This window comes from Oncorhynchus tshawytscha, linkage group LG13 (genome assembly GCF_018296145.1).
Source record: "Oncorhynchus tshawytscha isolate Ot180627B linkage group LG13, Otsh_v2.0, whole genome shotgun sequence".
NCBI classification, from domain to species: Eukaryota; Metazoa; Chordata; class Actinopteri; order Salmoniformes; family Salmonidae; genus Oncorhynchus; species Oncorhynchus tshawytscha.
In genome coordinates this window covers 25,412,663-25,424,550 of record NC_056441.1, presented here as the reverse complement: position 1 = coordinate 25,424,550, position 11,888 = coordinate 25,412,663, and the positions used below count along the sequence as shown (strand labels likewise).

The window sequence follows — 11,888 nt, the reverse complement described above, 5'->3', positions numbered from 1 at the left end:
TACAGTAATAATATATGCAATTTACACTATCATCCAAAACTACTATAGTCAAAGTGAATACAGTCAAAGTGAATACAGTCAGTGACTACAGTCAAAGTGAATACAGTCAAAGTGAATACAGTCAAAGTGAATACAGTCAAAACGACTACAGTCAAAGTGAATACAGTCAAAATGACTACAGTCAAAGTGAATACAGTCAGTGACTACAGTCAAAGCGAATACAGTCAGTGACTACAGTCAAAGTAAATACAGTCAAAGCGAATACAGTCAATGTGACTACAGTCAAAGTAAATACAGTCAAAGCGAATACAGTCAAAGTGAATACAGTCAAAGTGACTACAGTCAGTGACTACAGTCAAAGTAAATACAGTCAAAATGACTACAGTCAAAGTGACTACAGTCAAAGTGAATACAGTCAAAGTGACTACAGTCAAAGCGAATACAGTCAAAATGACTACAGTCAGTGACTACAGTCAAAGTGAATACAGTCGAAGTGATTACAGTTAAAGTGAATACAGTCAAAGTGACTACAGTCAAAGCGAATACAGTCAAAACGACTACAGTAAGTGACTACAGTCAAAATGAATACAGTCAAAGTGAATACAGTCGAAGTGATTACAGTCAAAGTGAATACAGTCAAAACGACTACAGTCAAAGTGACTACAGTCAAAGTGACTACAGTCAAAGCGAATACAGTCAAAGCGACTACAGTCAAAGTGAATACAGTCAAAGTGAATACAGTCGAAGTGATTACAGTCAAAGTGAATACAGTCAAAGTGAATACAGTCATAGTGACTACAGTCAGTGACTACAGTCAAAGTGACTAGTCAAAGTGACTACAGTCAACGTGAATACAGTCAACGTGAATACAGTCAACGTGAATACAGTCAAAGCGAATACAGTCAAAGTGAATACAGTCAAAGTGACTACAGTCAAAGTGAATACAGTTAAAGTGAATACAGTCAAAGTGAATACAGTTAAAGTGAATACAGTCAAAGTGAATACAGTTAAAGTGAATACAGTCAAAGTGAATACAGTCAACGTGAATACAGTTAAAGTGAATACAGTCAAAGTGAATACAATTCAAAGTGAATACAGTTAAAGTGAATACAGTCAAAGTGAATACAGTCAAAGTGAATACAGTTCAAAGTGAATACAGTCAAAGTGAAGTGAATACAGTTAAAGTGAATACAGTTCAAAGTGAATAAAGTGAATACAGTCAAAGTGAATACAGTTAAAGTGAATACAGTGAATACAGTGAATACAGTCAACGTGAATACAGTCAACGTGAATACAGTCAAAGTGAATACAGTTAAAGTGAATACAGTCAAAGTGAATACAGTCAAAGTGAATACAGTCAAAGTGAATACAGTCAAAGTGAATACAGTCAAAGTGAATACAGTCAAAGTGAATACAGTCAACGTGAATACAGTCAAAGTGAATACAGTCAAAGTGAATACAGTCAAAGTGAATACAGTCAAAGTGAATACAGTCAAAGTGAATACAGTCAAAGTGAATACAGTCAAAGTGAATACAGTCAAAGTGACTACAGTCAAAGTGAATACAGTCAAAGTGACTACAGTCAAAGCGACTACAGTCAAAGTGAATACAGTCAAATTGACTACAGTCAAAGTGACTACAGTCAAAGTGAATACAGTCAAAGCGACTACAGTCAAAGTGAATACAGTCAAAGCAATAACAGTCATGCGTGTAAACATTTTCGTATCAGTGCTCCCAGTCGGTCCACAAACATGCAATGAAGTAAGCAGTTATTTGACTTGGTAAAACAGCTGTATATCTCATTAATGGGGCAGTCCCTGGTCCTGTCCCCCGTCTCTTGAGCTGACTGGCAAATTCAGGGCCATTAAGCAAAACAAATCCAGTTAAAAAAATACATTTAACATGCCTCTTGAATGACAGTTCTTGTATGTTTACAATCTAACGTACCAGGTGAGAGGTCTCTACACACATTTCATAAGGTATATGCTCATAACAAGTGAAGCATTATACATGTTTTCACATACAGTGCATTCGGAAAGTATTCAGACCCCTTGACTTTTTCCAAATTGTTATGTTACAGCCTTATTCTAAACTGTATTAAATATTTTTTTCCTCAATACACAATACCCAATCATGACAAAGTAAAAACAGTTTTTTAGACATTTTTGCAAATTTATTAAAAATAACAAATTGAAATATTACATTTACATAAGTATTCAGACCCTTTACTCGGTACTTTGTTGAAGCATCTTTGGAAGCGATTACAGCCTGGAGTCTTCTTGGGTTTGACGCTACAATGAAATGAAACGACATGTCAATCTCGCAAATAGGCCATTTATAACGGTTTGTAGTCTTATCATAACAGCACAATTACCAGAAAATAGCCTAACATTCGTTTTTAAAAGTTTAATAAAGCTGATTTATCTTTTCTATTGCGATATATTCAAATTCCTTTATTAGTTCCATTATCTAGCAATACTAATTATTAAGATGGCAAACCAAATGTTGCTTCTTAGGTCGTTAGAAGGGAAGACGATATTCCTTCTTAACTCGTTCGACTAAGTTATTGGAAAAGGGGCCTAGTTTTCAGGCCTTATGGGCGGGTTTTGACTAGTCATTGGGCTACAAATATCAGCGGAACCTGGCAACCCTGAACAACAGCAACCGCCAATCAAGATGCCTTTGCAATGCCTGAACAAATCATAACTATTCAATAATCTAATTTACTGCAAAATCAGCTAATGATATTTAATAAAATGCACTATTTCCTTGAATCTATGTATACATTGATAATATTCTGTTATGGAAAAAATGTAATCTACATTTCTCTGCGAAATGAGAAATGAGCAGGCAATTGCATAGTATCCCCCTGAAGTGAACTCAGTTCGTTAGTTGCATGGATTTTGTGAGCGTGTGAACGAGACTTGTTTTTTATTTGCAGAGGATTTCAGAGGTATAATGACTATATTCGTAAACACTTGAGCTATCTATCATAGCGTTCACAAGGTAAGTGGCAAATAGATGATTCAAGGAGGTTTATTTCATAGTTAGACAAATTGGACGCTTGGAGTTTGTTGTCATGTGGTGAGGAATCAGTTATAAAAACAAGAGTCGCACACTATGCATCAACTCCCAGTAATTTATTGGGTTAACCCCCAACGTTTCAGCGTCACTGTGTCTTCTTCCTGGGTATTGTCGTTAATGCTTGAACCAGGTTATGTGGACAAAACAGTGCAATTAGTGCAACCAAATCAAATCAAACTATTTGTCACATGCGCCGAATACAAGTGTAGACTTCACCGTGAAATGCTTACATACAAGCCCTTAACCAACAGTGCGGTTCAAGAAGAGTTAAGAAAATATTTACCAAGTAGACTAAAATAAAACATTTATAATAAAATAACACAATAAGAATAACAATAACGAGGCTATACACAGGGGGAACCGGTACCGAGTCGGTGTGCGGGAGTACAGGTTAGTTGAGCTCATTTGTACATGTAGGTGGGGGTGAAGTGACTGCATACATAATAAACAGCGAGTAGTAGCAGTGTACAAGAGGGAGGTGGGGCGGTCAATGTAAATTGTCAGGTGGCGATTGTATTAGTTGTTCAGCAGTCTTATGGCTTGGGGATAGAAGTTGTTGAGGAGCCTTTTGATCCTAGACCTGGCCCTCCGGTACCTCTTGCCATGCGGTAGCAGAGAGAACAGTCTATAACTTGGGTGACTGGAGTCTCTGACAATGTTATGGGCTTTCCTCAGATACCGCCTGGTATAGAGGTCCTGGATAGCAGGAAGCTTGGCCCCAGTGAAGTACTGGGCTGTTTGCACTACCATCTGTAGCGCCTTACGGTCAGATGCCAAGCAGTTGCCATACCAGGCGGTGGTGCAGCTGTGGAACCTTTTGAGGATCTTGGGACCTATGCCAAATCTTTTCAGTCTCCTGAGGGGGGAAAAGGTTTTGTCGTGGCCTCTTCACGACTGTCTTGGTATGTTTGAACCATGATAGTACGTTGGTGATGTGGACACCAAAGAACTTGAGACTCTCGACCCGCTCCAGTGCAGCCCCGTCAATGTTAATGGGGGCCTGTTCGGACCGCCTTTTTCCTGTAGTCCATGATCAGCTCCTTTGTTTTTCTCACATTGAGGGAGAGGTTGCTGTCCTGGCACCACACTGCCAATTCTCTGACCACCTCCCTAATAATATGCCTTCTCGTCTGTGGTCAGGCCTACCACTGTTGCGTCGTCAGCAAACTTAATGATGGTGTTGGAGTCGTGTTCGGCCACGCAGTCATGGGTGAACAGGGAATACATGAGGGGACTAAGTACACACCCCTGAGGGGCCCCAGTGTTAAGGATCAGTGTGGCAGACATGTTGTTGCCTACTCTTAACACCTGTGGATGGCCCGTCAGGAAGTCCAGGATCCAGTTGCAGAGGGAGGTGTTCAGTCCCAGAGTCCTTAGCTTAATGATGATCTTCGTGGCACTATGGTGTTGAACGCTGAGCTGTAGTCAATGAACAGCATTCTCACATAAGTGTTCCTTTTGTCCAGGTGAGAAAGGGCAGTGTGGAATGCGATTGAGATTGTGTCATCTCTGGATCTGTTGGGGGGGTATGAGAATTGGAGTGGGTCTAGGGTGTCCGGGAGGATGCTGTTGATGTGAGCCATGACCAGCCTTTCAAAGCACTTCATGGCTACCGAAGTGAGTTCCATGGGGTGGTAATCTTTTACGCAGGTTACCTTTGCTTCCTTGGATACAGGGACTATGGTGGTCTGCTTGAAATGTGTAGGTATTAAAGACTCGGTCAGGGAGAAGTTGAAAATGTGAGTTATGACACTTGCCAGTTGGTCCGTGCATGCTTTGAGTATACGCCCTGGTAATCCATCTGGCCCAGTGGCTTTGTGAATGTTGACCTGTTTAAAGGTTTTGTTCACATCAGCTACCGAGAGCGTTATCACACAGTTCCAGAACAGCTGGTGCTCTCGTGCATGCTTCAGTGTTGCATGCCTCGAAGTGAGCATAAAAACCATTTAGCTCGTCTGGTAGGCTTGTGTCACTGGGCAGCTCGCTTCTGGGTTTCCCTTTGTAGTCCGTAATATTTTAAGCCCTACAACATTCGATGAGCGTCAGAGCCAGTGTAGCAGGATTCAATCTTAATCCTGTATCGATGCTTTGCCTGTTTGATGATTCATCGGAGGGCATAGATGGATTTCTTATTAGCTTCCGGGTTAAGAGTCCTGCTCCTTGAAAGTGGCAGCTCTACCCTTTAGCTCAGTGAGGATGTTGCCTGTATCCATGGCATCTGGTTGGGGTATGTACATACAGTCTCTGTGGGGATGACGTCCTCAATGCACTTATTGATGTAGCCAGTGAATGATGTGATGTACTGCTCAATGCCATCGGAAGAATCCCGGAACATGTCTGTGCTAGCAAAACACTCCTGTAGTTTAGAATCTGCTTCATCTGACCACTTTTTTTATAGACTAGGTCACTGGTGCTTCCTGCTTTCATTTTTGCTTGTAAGCAGGAATCAGGAGGATAGAATTATGGTCAGATTTGCCAAATGGAGGGTAAGGGAGAGCTTTGTACGTGTCTCTGTGTGTGGACTTTTTTTCCCCTCTGGTTGCACATTTAACATGCTGATATAAATTTGGTAAAACAGATTTAAGTTTCCCTGCATTAAAATCCCCGGCCACTATGAGCGCTGCCCCTGAATGAGCGGTTTCCTGTTTGCTTATGGTGGAATTCAGCTCATTGAGTGCGGTTTTAGTGCCAGCCTTGGTCTGTGGTGGTATGTAGACAGCTACGAAACATACAGATGAAAACTCTAGGTAGATAGTGTGGTCTACAGCTTATCATGAAATACTCTACCTCAGGTGATCAAAACCTTGAGACTTCCTTAGATATTGTGCACTAGCTATTGTTTACAAATATGCATAGGCCTACCGCCGTGGAGGCTGCTGTTCTGTCCTGCTGATAGTCTATAACCCGCCAGCTGTATGTTCTTAATGTCGTCGTTCAACCACGACTCTGTAAAATATAAGATATTACAGTTATTAATGTCCCGTTTGTAGGGTATATGTGCTTTCAGTTGATCCCATTTATTTTATAGCAATTGAACATTAGCTAGAAGAACGGAAGGCAAGGGCAGGTTAGCCACTCATCACCTGATCCTCACAAGGCATCCTGATCTCTTTCCGCAAAACCTAAGTTTCTTTTTTCAGCGAATCACAGGGATCTGGTCGGGTATCCGTAGTATATCCCTCGCGTCCGACTCATTGAAGAAGAACTCCTCGTCCAATTTGAGGTGAGTAATCCCAGTTCTGATGTCCAGAAGCTCTTTTCGGTTATAAGCAGCAACATTATGTACAAAACAAGTGACGAACAACGCGAAAAAACAAACAGAATAGCATGGTTGGTTAAGAGCCGATAAGCTGGCAGCCCTCTCCTCTGGCGCCATCTTGTCAGCTAATCAGCATTCAGGGCTCGAACCATCCAGTTCATAAAAGCATTTGTACTACGTACATACCATTCTGTATTGACATGATTGGTGGGATGTATGGTTCAAGAATGAGTTATGCTGCTAAACTGTTTATTGTTTTTCTCTACACCACAGGATCCACTGTGGGAGATAGCAGAGAAATAAAACAACAGCATGTCATCGTGTTGGCCAAAGCTGCCGTTATATTTGGCTTCACAGCACACAACCAGAACACTTCTCAACAAGAGCACTTGTGTTTGTTCAACGATCCCCAATCTGAGACACTACACCTGTGGAAAGAATCCGTCCAGGAGGAGAGTAGCAATCACTGGAATAGGACTTGTTTCTCCTCTCGGCACAGGGACGACTCTACCTTGGAACCAGCTGATTAGTGGTGCCAGTGGGATCGTCGCCCTTGACTCTGAGATGTATAAGACAGTCCCCTGTAAAGTGGCAGCCCTGGTGCCCCGAGGGGATGCAGAGGGCCAGTTCAAGGATGAGAGATTTGCCACGCGTGGGGAGATCAACAGTATGTCACCAGCCACTGTCATGGCTCTCGGTGCCGCCCAACTGGCACTGGAGGATTCTGGGTGGTATCCCAGCAGCCCTGAGGAGCAGCTGACCACAGGGGTGGCGGTGGGGATGGGCATGGTTTCTCTGGACGAGATCGCCAAGACGTCGGCCATCTTCCAGGCGAAAGGTTACAGTAAGGTCAGTTATGGGGTCCGCTGAAGTGTGCTGTGGTGCTTCCAATCTCTCAGATGTGTGTGTGTGGCAGGGTTGGTAGTTAGGAGTGTGTCCTATTTGCAGAGCAGGGTTGAGAACAAGATAGGTTTAATAAAAGTTGTATTGTATTTTTATTCAAGGTCAGCCCCTTCTTTGTGCCTCGTATCCTGGTCAACATGGCTGCCGGTCACATCAGCATCAAGCACAAACTGAAAGGTCCCAACCACGCCGTTTCCACCGCCTGCACCACTGGAGCCCATGCCCTCGGTGATGCAGCCAGGTTCATCGCCCACGGAGACGCCGTCGCCATGGTAGCGGGTGGGACAGAAGCCTGCGTGGGACCTTTGTCAATCGCGGGGTTTGCCAGGGCGAGGTCAGGCTTGACGATCCCAGGATATTTTTGTTGTTTGTTCGTGTTATTGTTATTGTTGTTGTTGTTAGTATAGATCTAGTCTGTCCTTTGATCAATTCTATGCTATTTGTATGTTCATGGATTTCAGTTTGTATTGACTACTATGCGAGTGTAATTCAACTTGAACTTTTACTTGAAGGGCTCTGAGTACCCACTGGAACGACCAGCCCAGGCTGGCATCGCGGCCCTTCCACCCAGAGAGGGATGGGTTTGTGATGGGTGAAGGGTCTGCGGTGGTGCTCCTGGAGGAGTGGGAGCATGCTGCGGGGAGGGGGGCCAGGGTGTATGCTGAGGTGCTGGGGTACGGCCTGTCAGGGGACGCCAGCCACATCACAGCCCCCACTGCTGATGGAGACGGAGCCTTCAGGTAGTAGTCATGGATGGGGTTTATAGCACTCTTTCACCAGGTGCTTACTATTTGTGTTAGGAGTTAAGGAACCATTGATGTACTGTAGGTTGTACCATTATCTATCAGCTTGACCATGAGATAAATATTTGTAATTTTCTTTTAGCCTGTTTCAAAATGGTTCTGACTTTTTTAAATGAAATGGTGAACATATTTGAAGTCATGACATTTTTACAGTCCATTTTCATTCCCCTCCTGATCTCTTCCAGGTGCATGTCTGCAGCACTCCGAGACGCCGGTGTGGAACCAGCCCATGTGACGTACGTGAACGCACACGCCACCTCTACACCACTAGGTGACGCTGCAGAGAATGCCGCCATCAAGAGACTGTTCCAGCAGCACGCCGCCGCCCTGGCTGTCTCCTCCACTAAAGGGGCCACGGGGCATCTCCTGGGGGCTGCCGGGGCCCTGGAGGCAGCCTTCACTGCCCTGGCCTGTTACCACAGCACTTTGCCACCCACCCTCAACCTGGACCGCACCGAGCCAGAGTTTGACCTGAACTATGTGCCCTGCACAGCACAGCAGTGGAAGACAGAGGGCAGGCGGGTAGCTCTCACAAACTCTTTTGGGTTTGGGGGGACTAACGCGTCACTGTGTCTCGCCAGTGTCTGAAAAGCTTGTCTGAAGGATTCACTTCTTACTGTTTTTTTTTATATTGATTTCACAACAGATTCTTTATAGATACCTAGTATTTCAGTTTCAAAATGTTCTCAATATTATATTGGGACATGTAATGTAAACATCGATCATACAATTCTGATTGAAGTTTCCATTTTCATCATTCAAATACAGATATGCTGTGTGTACTTGAATACAGTAGTGTGTTTATTTATCACCAGCAGGTGGCACTGTCTCACATGGAGGCTACACTGGAGAGGCTATGGGTTATTACCTTTTATACAGACGGTTCAGCTCTAGCCCCTTGGCCTTTATTGTAATAGAAGGCTGTGCTGGTTGGTCATAAAGTGTAATTTCTCAAGCTCCACCATGAGCATAAACATCAGTCACTCATTTGGGTCTCAAAAGCCTTGGTTTGTACTTTCTGTCCTCTAAAACAGGGTTTTTATTGGTGGAATTCAGAGGTTCTCAACCTGGGGTACGGATAAACCAGGGGATACTTGGGAAGACGCATAGGAACATAGGCCTACTGGTATATTGCACATGAGGGGGTACTCCCGGGTTACCCCAGGCTGAGCAAAATGTAATTGCGGATACAGTAACTAAAGAGCCTCTGGTGTAATTCTACAGCCCGATTTAGCACTGTTTATTGGAGGAGTGATGCTCTAACGTTTCCAATAATCTTCTCTCTTTCTGAAAGTACTTTAGTTTCGCTTGTAAAATCAGCAATGCATCCAATTAGGGCATTTTGTGTATTTCCTGGTAGGTAAGGGGTTCATCCATTCAGCCCTGTAAAATATATTCTAGATACTGTGGTGGCCGGTTTCCGGGAAACAGATTAAAAAGCCTTGTCCTGGACTAAAAAGAGCTTTCAATGGAGATTCTCAAGAGAAATTGTCAGGTAAAATGGCCTTCAATGTTTTGGGCTTTGTGTGAACAATATGTCATCAATACCGCAGACAAGAGAGGACTGGAGTGATGTGATCGAGGGGAAGGACATCTGGCCTTATCTATGTCCCAAATGGCACACTATTTCTCTGAGCACCCTACTTTTGACCAGGGCTTATATGTGTGTGCTCTATATAGGGAATAGGTTGCCATTTAGGATGCATACATTATCTCAAGGGAGACAGAGAGGTAATGGGTAAAACATGGGGGGATAAGCTTTCACATTTTGTTACTCCTCTTCTCCATTCCAATGTGTAAAAGCAATACACAGTGCCAGATGCTCTTCTGTGAAAAATAAAAACGGAGTTCTTGAACCAACCTGAGGGGGATGTGAAATGATTGCCGACCTGAGGGGGACGTGAAATGATTGCCGACCTGAGGGGGACGTGAAATGATTACCGACCTGAGGGGACGTGAAATGATTGCCGACCTGGGGGGACGTGAAATGATTACCGACCTGGGGGACGTGAAATGTTTGCCGACCTGGGGGGACGTGAAATGATTACCAACCTGGGGGGATGTGAAATGATTACCAACCTGAGGGGGACGTGAAATGTTTGCCGACCTGGGGGGACGTGAAATGTTTGCCGACCTGGGGGACGTGAAATGTTTGCCGACCTGGGGGATGTGAAATGTTTGCCGACCTGGGGGGACGTGAAATGATTACCAACCTGAGGGGGATGTGAAATGTTTGACCTGGGGGACGTGAAATGATTACCAACCTGGGGGGGACGTGAAATGTTTGCCGACCTGACCTGAAAAGATTGCTGACCTGGGGGGACGTGAAATGATTGCCGACCTGAGGGGATGTGAAAAGATTGCTGACGTGAAATGATTGTGTATGAAGGGTGATTTGGGGGGGGATCTCTTATCCTCTTAATATTCCCTCTGGCTCACTGGATGGGGGTTGCTCAGTCTGAGGGAAAGCTACTATAAGTGTGATTTACTTGAAGAATAGAAGCAGACGAAGACAGTCCTTTTTGCCACGTTCAAAACAACTGGGAACTGAAAAATACGAGGTCAAACATGACGTCTGAATTCCGAGTTGGATGAACGATCAAATCAATTTTTCCCAGTCAGTGCTAGTTTTTTTTTGCTGAGTTCCCAGTTGTTTTGAAAGTGGCAATAGAGAGGTAGACTACATATGAAGTACTAGTAGTGTATTCCACTGTAAATATTGACTGGTAAGAACATCAGTTAATATGAACAAATACAGGCTTTCTATCAATTTATTGGAAACGTACAAAACACTCTTCAGTGTATGAACTCACGAGTCATAACTGAAGTGAATAGCAGATGCAATATGTGAAAATAATTAGCATGATGAATTACAGGGGGATGTCTCTTTCTCAAGGCCATTTTTAGAGAGGATGTTTTATTAACTCTTAGGATGTCATCTTCCACTAATGAATAAATCAATTATTAATTTGCTTTTTAATTAGAAATAATTTTATATGGATACATGAGATGGGAAGCTTTTTTCTAGTTCGAAGGAAGGATATCCCTTGAACCTTTTTAGAGTTTCGTTTTTTACTTTTAAAACTGATCTAACCCAGCAGCAAGTGCTGTTCTCAACGTTATTTGTGGAAGTTAACCCCCTGCCCTGGCTATTGCTACATAATGAATTTGGGCGGCAGTATCTTGGAACGAGATTAGTGGAAAGTGGACATAATGCAGGCTATCAGACAAAACACAGTAAGAAAAGATTCACTGTAGGCAGTCTCATTCAGTAATGACCTGACGTCCCCCTCAACGGCTGCCATTGCATTGCCATCCATCACGTATCAAAAGTACTGACACACTGCAGTATTGTGCTGTTATGACTGATTGTTGATCAAGAGATGCTAATGATCTATTCCAAGTATAGTATAGAAATGTGAGATCACAAATATGGTTTCCAATCGACTTTCCAAAGGTCCATCTGTTGTTTGTTGTTTTTTCTGACAGAGCAGAGCTGCAGCAAGTTTTAGGTCTCCTCATTCCATTCTGCAATGCTGCTTTTTGGTGCATGAAATTGGAGATTGACATTTACTACAGTTCCATTTGTTTTTATAGCGTTATACAAAAGGCTAGCTCCTGCCTACTGCCAGAAGTAGGTGTCCCTGCCTTCCCACCTCACGGCACTGGTACTGTAATGCACTCACACTGCCAGTTATTTCACAGAACGGGAGGTGTTAAAACATTAACAGCTAGAGGGAGGACCCAGAGTATGTAAATGATCTGTGGCGTACAGTAATTTCAGCTTCCAAGGATTTCTCTGCCTAGCCTTTCTACTGTGAGTGGCAATCATCTAAGTG

The 11,888-nt window shown here is 43.4% G+C and overlaps 1 protein-coding gene across 3 annotated transcripts; it reads left to right on the top strand.

Annotated features, from left to right (window-relative positions):
• Positions 1 to 2,854: 2,854 nt before the first annotated feature.
• oxsm (3-oxoacyl-ACP synthase, mitochondrial) lies at positions 2,855 to 9,909 on the top strand. 3 transcript variants are annotated; one of them, XM_024441316.2, is made up of 6 exons: positions 2,855 to 3,006; positions 6,212 to 6,307; positions 6,617 to 7,192; positions 7,348 to 7,580; positions 7,759 to 7,986; positions 8,235 to 9,909. In XM_024441316.2, exons 3-6 carry the CDS (start codon positions 6,656 to 6,658, stop codon positions 8,635 to 8,637), a joined length of 1,401 nt encoding a protein of 466 aa, XP_024297084.1. In that variant the 5' UTR covers positions 2,855 to 3,006; positions 6,212 to 6,307; positions 6,617 to 6,655; the 3' UTR covers positions 8,638 to 9,909. The 3 variants fall into 3 exon arrangements, with proteins under 3 accessions (XP_024297084.1, XP_024297085.1, XP_024297083.1); XM_024441317.2 differs by having other exon boundaries at positions 2,857 to 3,006; positions 6,225 to 6,307; XM_024441315.2 differs by having other exon boundaries at positions 2,857 to 3,006; positions 6,113 to 6,307.
• The last annotated feature ends 1,979 nt before the right edge of the window (positions 9,910 to 11,888 follow it).